The sequence below is a fragment of the Protobothrops mucrosquamatus genome, unplaced genomic scaffold, assembly GCF_001527695.2.
Source record: "Protobothrops mucrosquamatus isolate PMUCROS unplaced genomic scaffold, P.Mucros_1.0 scaffold_256, whole genome shotgun sequence".
NCBI lineage: Eukaryota > Metazoa > Chordata > Lepidosauria > Squamata > Viperidae > Protobothrops > Protobothrops mucrosquamatus.
The window spans coordinates 1,451,481-1,468,828 of NW_015386332.1; the positions used below are offsets into that span (position 1 = coordinate 1,451,481).

At 34.1% G+C, this 17,348-nt stretch overlaps 1 protein-coding gene across 4 annotated transcripts in view; it reads left to right on the plus strand.

Moving 5' to 3' along the window:
• The window catches only part of RTN4 (reticulon 4), a 39,431-nt gene that overhangs the window by 4,440 nt on the left and 17,643 nt on the right, over positions 1-17,348 (plus strand). Inside the window, exon 2 of one of the 4 annotated variants that reach the window (XM_015831433.1) lies at positions 7,509-7,565. The exons of 1 other annotated variant lie outside the window; for it this stretch is intronic. In XM_015831433.1, coding sequence (XP_015686919.1) covers positions 7,509-7,565 — 57 coding nt within the window. Of the gene's footprint in view, positions 1-7,508; positions 7,566-8,554; positions 10,893-16,902; positions 17,102-17,348 lie in introns of those variants that run through there. 2 more of the 4 variants (XM_029287206.1, XM_015831440.1) reach the window with 2 other exon arrangements.

Below are 17,348 nucleotides of genomic sequence, written 5' to 3' on the forward strand. Positions count from 1 at the left end.
CTTGACTTTCTGACAAGGCTGTCTTACCAAGGTATCCCTGAACGATGCTATGGACAGGGAAAATTACAGCCTGAGATCTGTATGTTTTTCCCCAACCTCCAAAATTCATTCTATTTTTTTTCTTTTACATTTATGGAGGTAGAATCAGTTTCTACTACTTTTGTTTAGTTTATACCATTTATTGTTATTTTGGTTTTCCACCAAATGCATGTCTCTTTGCTACTATATACAGTATATATAAAAAGTCTACACACCACATTTTCAGAAATTTTCCACTTTTAATATAACATATAAATTGTACAATACAATTGAAAAACTAACATCTTTTAGGGGAAAATAAAAAATTTACAATGTGATTTCTTCCTCCCCCCCCCCCCCATAAGTAGGGATGTGGCTGTGTTTGGAATTAACCAATCTCAATTCAAACTGAAGTTAAATAGTAGGCAGCACACACCTGCCATCAATTAAAGAGAATCTGATCAAGCCCATATAAACTTCAGTGGTTCTACTAAGATTTTTCTGACATTTATTCAGCAATTACAGCAAAAGCCATGGTCTGTAAAGAATTTACAAAGCATCAAAGGGATCTCATTGTTGAAAAGTATCAGTCAGGAGAATGGTACAAAAATATTTCCAAGGCATTGGATATACTATGGAACACAGTGAAGACAGTCATCAACAAGTGGAAAAAATATGGCACAACACTAACATTTCCAAACACTGGATGTCTCCAAAATTGACGAAAAAGCAAGAAGAAACCTAATATTTTGTTGAAGATACTTTTGAGTTTTATCATAGCATTCCAGTCTTTTGGGATAGGGCCTTATCCCAAAAGCCATTGAAAAGATCTATATGCTGATCTAATAAATATAGTGTATGTGTAAAATTAAATATTATATGAGTTCTAACTTTTCATTGCAAATTTTACAGTCCCAGATTTTATTTCTTCATTCAATTTTTCCAAATTACACAATATTTTTTCTGTAATGGCTAGTCAAATGGAGTAATAAATATTTGTAGGCTTATTTTTAAGCTGTCTTTTACGATAATGTAAATGTTTGCAAGAGTGGAAGTTTTATGCGAAAGATAATTGCAGGATGTTCATCATGAATAATAAATATGGGCTGTGCACATTAAGAAATTAATATATTTCTCTAGCCATCTTTATGGAAAGAATTGGAGAAATCATTTTAAAAACAATATTACACAGCTGTCTTAGGGCTTCATTGATAACTTCAATAAAGGATTACACTCAAGAATTCCAAATATCACTTCTTGGCTACACTAAACAAATTTGTTAGAATATACAACAGTTTTTCTATGCCCTGTGTCTAATCTTGGCATAATAGGGGTGGACAGCAAAATGGTACTTTATATGTTCTAAGAGTCTGCCTTTTTGGACAAGATTATTGACTATGTTATATGTAAATATGAAATTCTAGAAAAGAATTAACATTGTATTTATTATGCATAGTACTTGGAGGCAGTAAATCTAAGATCAGTCCTTGTAAATTTGGTTTATGGATAGACACAGAAGTTTGTATTTTTATATTTTTAATAGAGTTCTTTAGACATTTGTTTGTTAATATGATTTTATATAATGCTTCTAAATATGTGACAGAACACTTATTTTGAAGATTGTATCCAACATTAACCTTAATTTTGTATCAATTGAAAGATAATGTTAATTTTCCCTAAACAATAACATTTTATGAAATTTACATGGCAATTTGCCAGTTGTATCAGTCTCACATTCTCTAGGATATAATATGTAACGAGCTTTACAAGTTACAGTACAAGAAGGCATAAAATAAGATCAGTATTTCCCTAAATTGTGGGTATGGTAGAATGGTCACATACGTAAACTTCAATAACTCAACAACATATACATATTTTCAAGATTATCTTTTTAGTCATCTTTCAAAATTGTTACAATGCTCCCCTGCATTAAATCTATAATTATTGACAATTCATTGTATAATTAGGGTGAGCAGAATAGCTCTTCCTAAATTGCCTCATACTTTGCATTTAAAAAAAAATACTATTTTGATATTTCTCATACACAAATGAACCATTACATCAGTTTCTGTAGCAACTATATTATGCTATAGTAATATTTAAATTTATGCAACTTCTTGCCACTTCTTAGGTATATTCCCAGTGATTTCTTAAAGCAAGCAATAGCAGAGACTTGTCTTGAAATCTGTTAAACTTTTGGTTGAGAATGCAAGTTCATATAATGTTGCAACAATGTCTAAGATTGTGGGGAAATCACAGTTTGATACTGTGTCATGTAGTGCTACTGACATAAACACCAAAGTTAATCTTTTCAGTTCCTTCCTCTCCACAAGAAGTATATAAGTTTACAACATAACCATTATTAAGTCCTGTGGGACAAGCTAATTACATGTAGTAAGATTTTTTATGAGCATATATTCACCCAGTGAATATACTTCATTAAAGAAATTTGCAGCATTTAGTTTTTCACCCTGTACCTCAAACTAAACTTATATATTTGATGATCTCAGTATTGGCACGATAGCTAGGACTCTGGAAAGAGGAAGCAATTAGCCACTCATAAGCAGGGTGAACAAACAGGAAGAAGGGAGCTTTCTAAGCAAAAGAAGAAGGGAGGAGCGCATTGTCCCCTCACCTTTGGAGGGAAAACATTACAAATGCTGTAAAAGTATACAATAAAACTAGCTTTTACAGTAAAACAATGGCAAGAATGCCCAACTTGCCAATAAATAGTATATGAAAGTAGAAAGTGAAAGGAGAAGATAATGTTTTCTGATTTATTTCAGGAGGGTCTAATATATGATAGCAAAACTTGTATGCTCTCCTATTCTCAACAACTGATGGTCTGCCTGTTAGGTATAAAAAGTACTTGTTCAGTGAGTTGAGCTGTTGCTTTCAAAAAACAAACCTTTTCCACTGAAATAAAGGTGGTTGGGTTGCAGATGCCCATAAAGGCAGTAAGACATGTGGACAAGACCTTCTGGAATTAGACACTTGTCCTGCTCCTGAGGGTAGCTTCCTCAGTGTCACAGAACATGAGAGAAGGAAGAGATCATTTCGAAATTGAGAAAAATGTTTTCATAGGAGGATATGTTGAGATCCAATTTTTGATGATGAGCTCTTATCCTTGGAAGCTGAAGGCTTTTGATTGTGGGTGATTTGCTTGCCCAGTAGTATATTTAGGCAGTTAACAGATTTCATTCCTAGCAGGCAGGTCATCATGGCAAGTTGCATGCCTGTCACAAACCCATCTGTGTTTCAGTTTGCCTATACTTCTGAGTTGTTTTGTCTGGGCTGAAGAAGAGACATAATGATAGCATCAATAGATATTTTAAATATCTTATTACATGCTTAAAACTTTTTATTTTTTAAAGTGAAGTAGTACCTTTTCTCTGATCTATTAGTGACTCTCAAACAATATTTTGGTAATTGATCCTATTTAAATTGCACGTGATACTACAACAGTGCAAAAACCTGTCAGATGAAAATCTGTTAAAATTTGTAGATTATTAAGTTTTGGGAAACTTACCTGTTATAAGTTTCTTTTAATTTCTCATTTTGGTAAATCATTTAGGGGTTTGTTTGTTTTTTTAAATATGAATTCATTAAAATTTGCTTTTGCACATTCTACGATACTAGTTTATGTTTGTAGTTCTGTATAAGCCATTTAATTTTGCAAACATCTGTGGATGCAGTCCATTTGGGTATATTTTTAGTATATATTCATGCTTGTTTGCACTTTTGTCCAGGTATTCTTCCCTTTTTAATTGGCAAACTGATTTGCAAAATTCAAAGAAAAATGAATGTAGAAAGACAAGTTTTTTATGTGTATTTCTTTCAACAGTGGTCTACTCCAGTGGTTCTCAACTTGTGGTCTGCGGACCCCTGGGGGGGCATGATGTCATCACAGGAGGTCTGTGAAGGCTTGAAGAAATATTGTGGTTTAAATCTTGAGTTAAGTCTTGGGGGGAGGCTGTGGCAACAAAAGGTATTTAAAGGAGGTCCGTGGTATAGAAAAGGTGAGAACCACTGGTCTAATTGATATATAATGCTTACCAGCTGTTCCCAACATTCTGTCTAACTGCTTGTTTTATATTTCTTCAAAAACTTTCTCGTAGTAATACAGTAGTTAAAACTATAAAAAATTACACAGTAATATAAAGTAATAAAATCTGTATGTAGACATGTTTTAGTATATATTTTCAAGCTATAGTGCAATAACAAATGATAATATTTTATTCTAATGATAAATTACTTAGCAACTTGAAATGTGGACTCCCAAGTTATTCCTGACTGAGTTTTATTGGCAAGATTTTCAGAGTGATTTATCATTCGTCCTAGGACTGACAAAGAGTAACTGGCCCTAAGTCACTCATCTGGATTCACTGCCTAAGGAAGAACTATAACTCACATGGTGCCTTAATCACCACATTTACTTAATGTGCTTCTTTATTTTCACTACCAGATCCTTCTGTTGAATAAGCATAGGGATGACTGCTCAGAATAAAACTAGAATTAGTTCCTTTGCTTAATTAAATATTAAGAAATCAAAAGCTAAATAAAATTTGGTTTTTAGAAATTGAGGGAAAATTCCAAAATAAGAGCTGATATTTTAGAAGTGTATTGTACAAAATGTTATGTATGAAGGGAATGTTCAATATAACATAAAACCATTAATGACATGGAGAAATATTTATTTTTAAAACATGTTTTTCAGCTGCTCTTCTAAAAGAAGTACCACATAATATGTGTAAGAGAGTAAAAAAATATTTTAGTTCAGAATCTGTGGAGATGAATGAAACAACTCTAAGCAGAAACAAGAATGTAAATGTGTTTAGGGAATAAAAAAAGAGCAACTTTCTACTGCAATAATGGAGCAACATTTGTGTTTCTCTATTCCTTGAAATATGTAGTTGGAGTGGTACCTTTCTCTTTTCTGATCCCCATTAGGTTAGCCTTTCTTGTCTAGCTATTGGCAATAGGATTTACTTAAATTCCTAACCAATAAAAATACTTTTATGTCATAGCCTCATATCATGTGGTACTACAAAAGTCAAAATTGACCTTGGAAATGCATTAAAAACTAAAACCATAATATTCAAAGTAACACAATATAGAAAAAAACCAGTTACACTTAGTCCTTGCTTAACATGCATTTGTTCAGCAACTATTCAGTGACCATTCGAAATTATAAGGTTGCAGCATCCCCTGGTTGTATGATAAATATTCAGGCCAAATTTACTTCTGCTGCCACTCCCTCCACCCACAACACTAGTCTGATCACATTTTCTAGCGCCCACTTGTAGCACTCATCTGCAGTGCAAAGGATTGTCCTAGTTGGCCTAGAATTCCTTTCCAGCATTACGTGAGAACGATGAGACTTAACCTATGCAACCAGGCAGCTGCTTTAAGAATACTGCCACTATTCACAAAAGGAAATACAGCCAGCGTAGCTTCTCTACTTAGGCAATAGTAGCCCTTCATTCCACAGAGGACCACAGATTGCTGCCACACTGGACTAAAAAAAGGCACTCCACCTCATAGAGGGTATGCCTTGTTTGGTTTCCAAGGTAATGATTCAGAATGATTCACTTAACCATATTGCTTAGTGATGGAAGTTCTGATTCTAATTGTGGTGATAAGTTGAGGACTACCTGTAATGCTTGTGGTAATGACTGAGAGCTTTCAGCTTCTAGAAGCAGTCACGGACATGCCATTTGTTCAAATTAATTACCATGTCAATTGTATTCTCACTGGCTGCAGCCCATATAAGATTGTTGATCTTTTTATCATGAGTATAACCCTCAGGGATACAGGAGTTAATGTGCAGCAGTCCAAAATCCAATAGCGAACATGTAGCCAAACTTTCCAATTGAATATTAAATATCAAAATAACATTCAAAAGGAATTTCCTCTACATTATGTTAGGGTCCCTTGCCACAACACTCCCAGCAGATATATGCCTACAGTTATGAGCACTTATAACTGCATATAATGATCTGCCAGTAGCTCAATTTTTTCTGTTGCCACTACACTACAGAGATCTTCAGGTATTTTACTTGTGCTAACTTCTGGCAGCAAACCATTTACAAAATTACTTAGTGGGCTCATGATACCTATCTACCTTTATTGGTATTCAGTAATAATACGCATTGCCTCGCTTAAAAATGGTCTGTTGGCTCACTTTCTAAATAGTTTTTAAAGATCAAATTTATTTTATCTTAACGCAAATAGTTAACAGGTGTATCTTGGAAAGCATAAAGCAATGTAGTAATCAGATCCAACACAGGTCATGCCTTTTGTGGTCTGAATGGTACACTTCTCCAAGGAACTCATAAAAGGCATAGTGAGGTGCCCATACTGAATCCAAAGCATCTCTGTTTTATATCTATACGCCTCTAGTATCTATTCTTGGATTAGAAGACAGTTCAATTAAATACAGTATATGAATGGATTTAGCTTTCCAAATAAAATTGAGTAGTTGGATTGAATCAAATTTGTCTAAATTGATTTGATAGTGTGGAAGAGCTTTTATATATGCATAATTTTTAAAAAATTGATTTGGAAAATTGAAGCTGCTTTGACACTGAATCAAAGGACTGCATTGAGTTATCGAACTAGTATGCACTCTTGTATTTCTTCAGCATTCTATTTGTGAAATAGTTGCTTGTCAGAATTGTTCAAAGATGTGAACTAAAAGCTGGAGAAAAACTGATTTTTCTTTTCAGTATCTGAATTGATGTTTTACTATTTGATTCAGTGTAAATCCTTCAGCATTGTTGTATATTACTAACTATTGAAATGTTGAATTAAATTAAAATGCAGAAAGAACTTGTTAGATTTGTGAAAGAAGAAAAAGATATGAAATTTCAATCTAGCATGTTGCATTTTGCTTATCTTGCAGTTTCATGACTTTATATTGACATTCTTGATTGTTCAATAACACAGTGATTCCTAAAATTTTACATTGCTAAATTCAGTATGGTATTTAATTTTACCAGAGATACAATTATTATTTAATACGTTATTTACATATTAATTGGAAAAGGTAGAAGGCTAATAAAAGTTAGGAGTTCTTATCTCTTACCAGAGGCACATACAACTCCATCCCATAAAACTCCTTGTGACTGGTAAAAGGAACTGAAATATTTATCTGCATTTGTGAAGTCATTAGATGCTCTAAAAATGCCTACATTTGATTTTGTTTAATGTAATGTGCTTTGTAAGAGTTCTACCTGACTGGTGATCCCAGATCTCCCTCTTATATAATTGATATCATTTACACTTCCATCTGATATAGAGGATGTTGTTTGTAGTACAAAACTGGAGACATAGTATGTAACTTCCATATTCACATTTTTCCTTCATTTTTCTTGTGTAAAATATCTGTTAAAGATTGTAAACTGAATATTTCCTTCCCTTATTTCTTTTTTTGAAAATATTTTGTTTTCATACATTTCTGCTGAGGTCATACTGTATTTGTTTTTCAGATGAGACACTTTTTGCTCTTCCTGTTGCATCTGAACCTCTGATGCATTCTTCTGCAGGCAAGTCATTTCAGCTAGCCTTTTGCATTAGAGTACGCCCAGTGTCCTTTGTATTCCCTTCCCACTAATAGCATCTTTGTGTATTTACTAAAATTTGGTTTGGATCCAAGAATGTTAAATCTTCTAAATTTAATAAACATAACTTTGTTTTTTTTAATGACATAAAATAAAATACAAATTAAAAGTGAATGCTTTTAAATTCAAACCACACTTTGTGAATTCTTGGACCCTTCTCTACAAGATGATTTAGGTACTGATAAACTGTTTTTAATGTAGTTCCTGTTGCTGACATAGTTAGCATTAATTATGTAGAATTAATGACGTATTAGTGTTAGTACTGCTTGTTACTATAATTGTAGTAAGTTTTTTCCCCTTTTTTCAGACATGTTATATGGACTAGTACAAGTGCAAAGGTTACCAGTTTTTAAAACTGGAAATAGGCTACAGGCTTGTGTTTTCTTCCATTTCCCTAGCATTAATTTTCTCTTTCCTAGGGTTTACTTTTCACATTGTTAGTACTTATTCTGGTTAATGCTGAATAAGATTTCCCCTGAAGCTGATTAGTACTGAACATAGCTAATATAATACACATAACAGAAAAAGCAGGGGAAGGAAAAAGAAATGTCTGTCTGTATCCACTAGCCAGTCTCTGAATTATTGTTCAGAAATAGTATTTATATATTGGCAACTTTTTTTTTAAAAGGGGAGGATTAAGAGAAAGGAGAACCATTACTCATGTCTGTGTTATGAAGCTTGTACACTTAGTACTGTTCTGAATTCTGCCAGGGGTTTATTATTTTGCATAGTGTTCACAGCTTCATTAACTTTGATTCTATTTTCTTAATCTTGCATGCTTTTTCTGTTAATCATTCTACAATAAGATTTGGGCTAGCCATTGTTTTGGAACATGTCATTAGCATTGCTTTAACTTTTGAGGTTGCTTGCATTGCTGCTAACTGTCCTTTCTGTCCACGGCCACAGACAAAGGTATGGACTTGCAAGAACAACTGGGTCATGCATGCTCAGCCAGGCAAGAAGATTTTGCTGCTGCCTCTCTTGATGCTACTGCTTCTCTTCCCTCCCTCTCTACTCTTTCAGTCAATCCTTTTAAAGAGTATGCAGCTCTTGATACATTATCAGATGAACTATCTGCAAAACATAGTTACAGTCAAATTGGAAGTGATGTATTTAAACTTACTACCCAAACTGCACAAAACCCATTCCTTGCAGATGATGGCAATGAATTTGCAAATGTAAAATCTTCATATGGCGAGGATCATTCATTCTGCCTATTTCAGACTAAGGAACCATTGGATGCTAAAAGAATTGCCGATACAGAAGAATTATCCATATGCCAACAGGATTTGTCTCTAGAATCACCTGTTGAATTATTTGTAGAGCAAGATAAAAAAGAGTGTCTTGAAGAGGGGAAGCATGCTATCTATGATCATGGTGAAAATATAACTTTAGTTGATAATCATTATTCAAGAGATGAATATGCAGATTTAAAGCCTTTTGAACTCTCCTGGGTTAGTAATGAAAGTAGTAATTTTAAGGATGTATCTGAGAATGAGATAGACAATAAATTAGGAAGTATTGCAGACAAATATGTTGAGGAAGCTAAGGCTCTGCCTGCCCACAAAATCATTGAAAAGGAGAATGAAAGCAGCAATGAAGATATTTCTTTCCCCAACACTCCAGAAGCCTCAAAGGAATCTTCACAGTCTTACATTACTTGTACAGAATTTGAATCATCAGAGAAAATTGAGAGCAACATGATTACATCTCTCTCTCTAACAGAAGAAAAGGCATATGAAAATAAAACAGATGAGAAAAAGATAGCAGAAATGATGGACCAATTTGGCAGTACCCATATTGATTTGACAAGTGGCCAAGAGCAGAAAGTTGATTCAAAGAAAGAAGAGATTTTGTTGAAGAAGGTATCTGATACTAATGTCCCTGAAGGTCTAACTCCAGATTTGGTTCAAGAAGCTTTTGAGAGTGAACTTCATGATGTAATTAGTCCCAAGCTTGCTTATGAAACAAAGATTGATTTGGTTCAAACATCTGAGTCAACACAAGAGTCTTTGAATGTTGCTGTACAGCTCTGCCCTTCCTTTGAAGGAGGGTCTGAAGCATCTCCATCCCCTATCTTGCCAGATATTGTTATGGAAGCACCATTAACTGCAAACTCTGCTGTGGTTGGAGGGTCTCTTGTGCAGCTTGAAATATCCCCTCTTGAAACTTTCACTGCTGCTGATGAATATGAGAATGATTATGAGAGTGTAATACAGAAATCTGAGAAGCCTCCATCTTATCAGGAAGCAACAAATGTACTAGTAATCCAGGCAAAAGAAGTCACGGTTGAAGCTGCTAAGAAACCTGACAATGAGAGTAACTCGCCTCTAGAAGATTTAGATACTTCATATATATCAATTGCATGTGATTTAGTTAAAGAGACCAAAGTATCTTCATCAGAGTTCACAGATTATTCGAAAGCGAAGATCACAGAGTATGTATCACAACCTGTGCCGGAATACAGTGAGCATCTTGAAAGGTTCTCATTGCCATCTGACAAAAGCTATTCATTTAGTGGTCAACCAGAAATTAATCTTGTGCAGAAAGAAGAAGCTGTGAAAGTATCATTATTTGAAACAACTACCAATATTATACCAAATGGAGGCCAGAAAGAGACATATAAAGAAGTACAATCTTCTCTTACTGAACCATACTTGGAGTCATTCCAGCCTCAACTGGAAACTTCAAAAAATGAGCCAACTACTTGGTGTTTGGAAGCAGAGGCTGCAGATCTAGTTAAGAAAGAAAAGACTCCACAGCAACATATGGAAGAACTTGGTGTGTATACTGATGGGTTTTCTGTTTTTAAGGAACCCATCGTGAAAGAGAAAATTGTGCTGCCTGTACAGTCCTCTCCAGAGGCAGATGGCACAGTTCCTTATCAAGTTGACAAGCTGATGAGAAGTACTGAAGATACATTAAAGGAGGATGAAAGTAAAAAACTTTATGAAACTCTTCAAGCTGAGCTGATACCACCTGCTTACCAAGAAGTAGCACAGGACTTGTCTCTAAAAAACATACATATCAAATTTGAAGAGCAGGATCCTTCTTTGGAAAAATCCTCTGAAGACCTGAACAGAGAAGTACATGAAGCAGCCAAGGAGCATTTTCCTCCAACTGATGTTACTCCTTTGCCCTCAGAGAAAAAAGTAGTCAGTGTAAGAAAGGAAGCTGAGAGCCAAGATGTTTCAATTAAAGAAAAGGAGAAATCCCTTTCTATGTTTTCATCAAAGCTGAGTGAGCCTTCAGGTAATTTGCTTTAACTTCTTTTGCATATCATTAACTATTTACATTTCTTCTGCATGTTATGTTTCTGTCGTGTGTGTATTTATATTATACAACTCTTCTGAGAAAACAACTATGTTCTTTGCTTGCCATTGTTCTGAAGATAAATATCCATTTTAATTTAAGTTTCATCTTGATCATAGCAGAAAGTAGATGCTGCAGTTTAAACTGTCTTTGTGAACTTTTCCCAGCTTGATTCTCTCTGCATGCTTCCAACTTCCAGAATTCTGCTTGAGTACAATGGCTGGAAATTCTGGTACCTGAAATCCCAATATTCTTACAGGGAATTTATGTGAGTTTTAAATCTGAATTTATTGAGATGCTGGTGGGCTTTAGTGCAGTGCTCAAATGCAACTACATTTTATTATATTTATTATTGAAGCTTCTGGCCTACTTATTGCAATCTCATTTTGATATAGTGTGTTTAGCTCTTTCATTTTTCAGATCATGTTGAGTAGTTCATTAGAGAAATGATATGTAGTGGCAGTGCAAAAGGCAAGACCTTTGGTTTGGAATAAGATTTAAAACAGCTATTGTTAAGGTCTTTATATAAATCGGTAGTGTGTGGTTTTGTCTGGCATACTTATACAGGCCTGGTTGTTTTGTTTCAGGAAAAAGTACCTCACAGTTGGAAAAGCAGAAATAAGAGAGTACTGAAGCTTAACTAAAATGAAACTTTTGGACATTTTATAAGTAAAGGGTAAAGATGATGGTTTAGTAAGATTAGCCTTTTTAAAGCCTTATTTGTTCATTTCTTATGTTCAAGAATTTGCTTCTATTAGATCTTATTTTGGAAGAGGTTTTGAGAAATTTGTAAAACGGAAATATCATTAGTTTGAAGGTATTCAAACTAATGATATTTATGTTCATAATAAATATTTGATTGGTTGCTAAATGGATCTTTTTAGTTTATAGACTCTAAATGCATATAATGGAAAAATAAAGAATGGGAGAAAAGCTGTTATGTTCAGCAATTCATGTGTCCTTTGTATGGCTTGTAGTTGGAAATTGTATCCATTACAAATTGTACCCAACAGTGTATATGTGATTTGTTTCTAACAAGAGGGTAATTTAGTTAACAAGAAGGGGGTATTTGCTAATGTGCAATTTAGACAGTTATCCTGAGGATTATACATTATATTAAGTTTGAGAACTGGAGCTTTTTAAATTTTATATTTTCCAGCAGCCCTTCCTTTGGGTGTGTATTTATCAGCATTATCATAAAGATCTGGGATGATCTGTAAGAATTGCCTAAGTATGCTGATTAGGGCAACTGTTGAGTAAAGTTACAGAATTAGGATCATTCCATAAATTGAAGAAACAACCATCTTTTGATATTTTTAGATGTGAGTAGAATTGGTTGACCTTTGTATTTCATTATTGGACTAATTGTTCAAACTCTATTGATGGCATTACACATTTTATTTTGTTGGCTATTTGGTTCCTCATCCAACATGAAATTCAGAACCTATCTTAGCATTAAGCAATATAAAATGAAAACCACAGCTACACAATATGGTATACTGTGAAACAATATCAAGTTAAGTACTCTTTTACACCTGTTATTAAAGCCAGCTATATCCTGCCTTTTAGAATACAAGCCCTGTCAGGTGGCTTTAAAAATCTTTAAATCACATCCATTTACATAACAAGTAAGGTGAAATATTCTCATGATACAGCTGATGTACAGCTTTTCAGCAGAACAGATAGAACAGGTTCTGCATTTACATGTGCCTTATTAAGTGCCGTTGTGGCATAATGATTAGAATGCAGTACTCACTGCTCAAGGTTGACTCAGCCTTCCATTCTTCTGAAGTTGGTAAAATGAGGACCCAGATTGTTGGGGGCAATATGCTGACTCTGTAAAACCACTTAGAGAGAGCTGTAAAGCACTATGAAGCACTATATAAGTCTGAGTGCTAAGTGCTAGTCCTTACTGTGTGGCAAGGTCCTGTTTTTTAAATTTTTATTTAAACGCATTTTATGCAACTTTCTAAATATTAGAAACAACATACCTTAGACCAGTGGTTCCCAACCTTTTCTGGAACGCTTCTAATATATTCTCACACCCCTTAACAAAAGTTCGAAATAATGGCAACGAATTATGCATATACACTATAATTTTGAAAACCCAAGTTTTTGCACCTCCTGGAACATCGTCTTGTACCCCTGGTTGAGAACCCCTGCCTTAGACACAACGTGCTCATTTGAGATTCTAAAACTCTTCATCATGTAACCTGGATTAAAACAGTAAAAATGAAAACAAAGGAAAAATATGCCACTATGACCGTTTCATTTGCCAGAGAAAATTAAAATTTAATGTAGAAAAAAAACATACCATTTCCCCACAAGGTCTCCTGTAATAGCTGTCTTTTAATGGCCTTTCTAAACCAGAGCAAGATTGGAACCAATTTAATTTTAGGGGGAATGCTGTTTTTCCTGAATTGCATTACATTGGTCAGCCTACTAGCTCTCTCTCACAGACACACACCCTGCGGCTTCTGCTGTCGGCTGTCACCAAACTTTATGTAGCACTGTGTCCTTCAGAGACTATATGGAAAAGGATGCTCTTCAGTCTCTACTAGTTTTTTTTAAATAATAATAAAGGAGGAATCATCCTAACCTTGGACAAGCTATTCCAAGGTAAGAGGAATGCAACCAAGAAGGTCAGGGGGTGAGAATATGTAGCATGTCTTTTCAGCGTGATATATTGGGCTGGAAAATTTATCTAGAATTTGACATAGTTACAATTGGTGCCATAAGGATGTTGTAGGATTTTACCTGCACTTTAACTTGGCCTTAGAACTAATTTGCAACCAGTGCACCCCTCACAATATCAATACCACTTTGCTATACTGGTTTCTATCAGCCATAAGCAGGCAGCTGCATTCTATACTATCTGTAGCTTTGGCAAGGGCAACCCATATAAAACAAATTGCAATTGTATAATCAGAACATGACAATGGCATGAATTAGTGTAGTCATTGTCTCCTTGATCCAAAAAGGTTGCAACTGTTGAATGTGCTGAAACTAACCAAAGGCGGCTGTTATGCCCATTTCACCAAGAGTGACTGGGTAGCATACAGCAGATTTAGGGGGGGGAAACTTGAATTAGAATCTAATTAGAATAAAACAATAAGAAAAGTTTTTCAGAAGATGTCTTAATATTTAAAAACGTAGATGTTACTCTGTAGGCCAGTTGCCTCAAGAAATTATTGTAGGTATTTTGAAGGTATTTTGTCTATGCACAGTCCTTTCCTACTTCCTGTTCAGCAGGGACTTCTACCTATTTCTGTTGTTGCATTGATTTTTTTTGCCACAATGTAAAATTTTCCATTGCTAAGCCCTATGGTGCATGTGCATTAGGTGAAAAGTCCTGTGAATTCACCAGAAAACATCATGCAGTTCTCTAAATTGTTCCATGATACCATTTTAATGTCTGATTTCTGTTAAGTGCCTATGTATGATTTAAAAAAAAGGATTTTCAATTATCTGGAGAATTTTACAATGAACAGTATCCTGAAGCTGTGTGCCCGAAACGTGGCAATTAAATGGCTAATTCTTGAAAAGGAAAAATTATTCATTCATTTATTAGATTTATATAGTCATCCTTCTCAAATATATGACTCTAGGCAGCTTGTAAAATTAAAATAAATTTAAAAATGTGAAAAATTGAGTATCATTTGTCTATAACAGTAGCTATCATTCTAAGTTTTGGTAATTAATTTTCTTAAGATAACTAATAGTCCAACTGATTAATTGATCAAAATGTGCTGCCAGGTGTTATATTTTGCCTTGATATTTAGCTTTCGTACTGTGTATAATTATCCTTCTGGCCTTTTTGAAAAAAGAATAGATTATTTTCAGAGTTAATTTTAGTTAAAATGCTATGTTTCTTCTACTTCAGTAAAAATGTCAACCAGTCAGATTCATTTCAGTACCAATGTATAATTTAGGCCCTCCTTAATTAATATTTAAAAAGTATCAATTAGGCTCTTAGAACAAAAACATTAATATATGTAGTAAGAGGATTGCTGTTTTTAAAACTTGGCTTAAGTGTTGAGCCATGGAAACCTGAAACCCAGTTATATGTTCAAATGAATTTTGCTTATATTGCCTGATTGGAACTAATTTCATGTCTACTATAAACTGGGTATATCAGTTTTATAGAACAATGCATTTAAAATGTGGAGGGATCACTGCTAGCTGGAGAATATCATTGCCCTAGTTAAAAATGGGCTATTAAGATCATAATTACAGAGAATGAAGAAAGAGCTCTCACAAGGATATAGAAGCTTGGCTTCTAAAGCACTATATTTTGTTGAAAAATACAAAAAAATCAGCATGATCTCACTTCTAATTAATGTTATTGCCAGCTTTCCTTTGCAAGGATAAAGAATTCATTAATTACTTATTAGTTGCTACAAGATCATTAGATGTTTGACTCTAACTTTGTTTAGAGTTCATCAGTGGGGTTAAATAGTTTTTTAGTATTTTTATTTGAAACACAATATCTAAGTGCAATGTAAAGCATAAAAATATAATGCAATGTAGACCAAGATCAGCAATATAATAATTTAAAACTATTTATAATCCCAGTTTTGCTATAGTTTACAGGTAGATAATATAATTTATATATATTATTAAAATATTTAAAGCAAAAGAGATTTCACAAGCTTTCATTTACTTTATATAGCCCTTTTATTGTATTCTAACATGTATTCTGTCTCGCTTTGAGCACCATAGTTTAGTAAGGATTTAGACAAACCAGAACAGTGTCAAAGGAAGATGATGATGAGATTTAAATCGAAATGTTATGAAGAATGATTGAAGGAATTGGAAATGTTTATTCGGAAAAGATTGAGTTTGCAAAGAGGGTTTATGATAATACTCTTCAAGTGTCTAAAAGGATGTTATCACCTAGAAGTTGACAAGAAGTGCCCTCCATTGTTTCAAAATGCAGGTACAAATTAATGGATTTACATGTAAAAGAAAGCACTGAATCTTAATTGGGTTTCAGTATAGAATCTGGCTTGAAACTATTTAAGTATCATGTGCTTTTGGGCAACTTGGACAAGTGCAACTTTTATATAGGCTTTTCAGGTTTGGAAATTATTTCACATATGTGCTCCTATTCCAGATTTCTACTGGGTGATTATTAATTTGATCCATTAATTTGGCTGTGCCTTACTTTGAAACTATTTAAAAGCAGGCTACAAATACTTAAGTAGTTCACCTAGAATTCTGAAATTTCATTTACTTTGGAAAGTTACAAAAATCTAAAGTAGACAACTGATGCCACCTTCTGTTTATAAATGAAAAGTCATCTTTTAATTTTTTTCTTTACTGTTGAGTAGTTCAACATTTATTTTTATAAAATGCCTTTTTTACATATATAAGTTAGTGCTACTAATTAACTACATATCCACAAGATGACTGAATATATATATACATGTAAGTTTCTAACAAGAAAAAAGTCTAAGCTGAGGTCTGATGAAGTTTAATGTTAAGATTTATAAGCAGTTTGCCTTTCTCTTGGCCTTTTTCTCCTTTGTTGATTCACTGTGCTTATATAATACATACGCTCTACTTTTCAGGCGTAGAAGAAATAATACTAAAATAATTGTGCAGTGAGGTTTTGTGTTAGAAATATGCTGCTTTAGCTGCCTTAGTAGTCCGTTTTGTCAGTTTATACATGTCTGAGTTTAAATGTTCATCCTCATTGTGGATTATATTTTTCTTTAAAAACATTTCTATTAATACATATACTGTCTCATGTATTTTACACAAGATTCCAAACATTCTCAGGAAAGTTCTGTCTATGTATTACAACATCAATGTGTCCCTCTCCCCCACACCACTGGATTTTTGTACTATCAACAAGTAAATGGTTGCAGATTGAACTGAGGAATCAGTAGCCTAGTTACAGATTGTACTGCGTCAGTCTGCTTCACACCCAGAAGACAGTCAGGTGATTTAAGTCCTGCAGCAGTTGTGCAGCAAGCGAGAGACTGCAGACCTCTGCTGGAGGAAGCTTGACGTTTCATGTCTCAGTGTTTTATTTCTCCAAATGCAGCCTTTCCATTGATATGTATAATTGATAAACCGAGTTGAAAGGGCAGATCCACTGTGAAGAGAGATGGACAGTCAGATGAACAGTTGGAAGGATAAGGGTATTTGCATTTTCACTTTTATTTTCAGTCTTTATGGTGCTATGGGTTGACTTCTATACAAAAAGCTTGGTGTAGGGGTAAATTTGTAGCATATGTGATGGTAAATTTAGGTGGAAGAAAGATCATTTAAGAAACTAATGCTAAATATGGGGGAGTGATTATTTGTCTGACTGCAAATGTTGTAGTGGATTAAGCCTTGTCATCTGACAGCATTGAACAGCTTGTCTTTGGTATGCCCTGGCTGAGC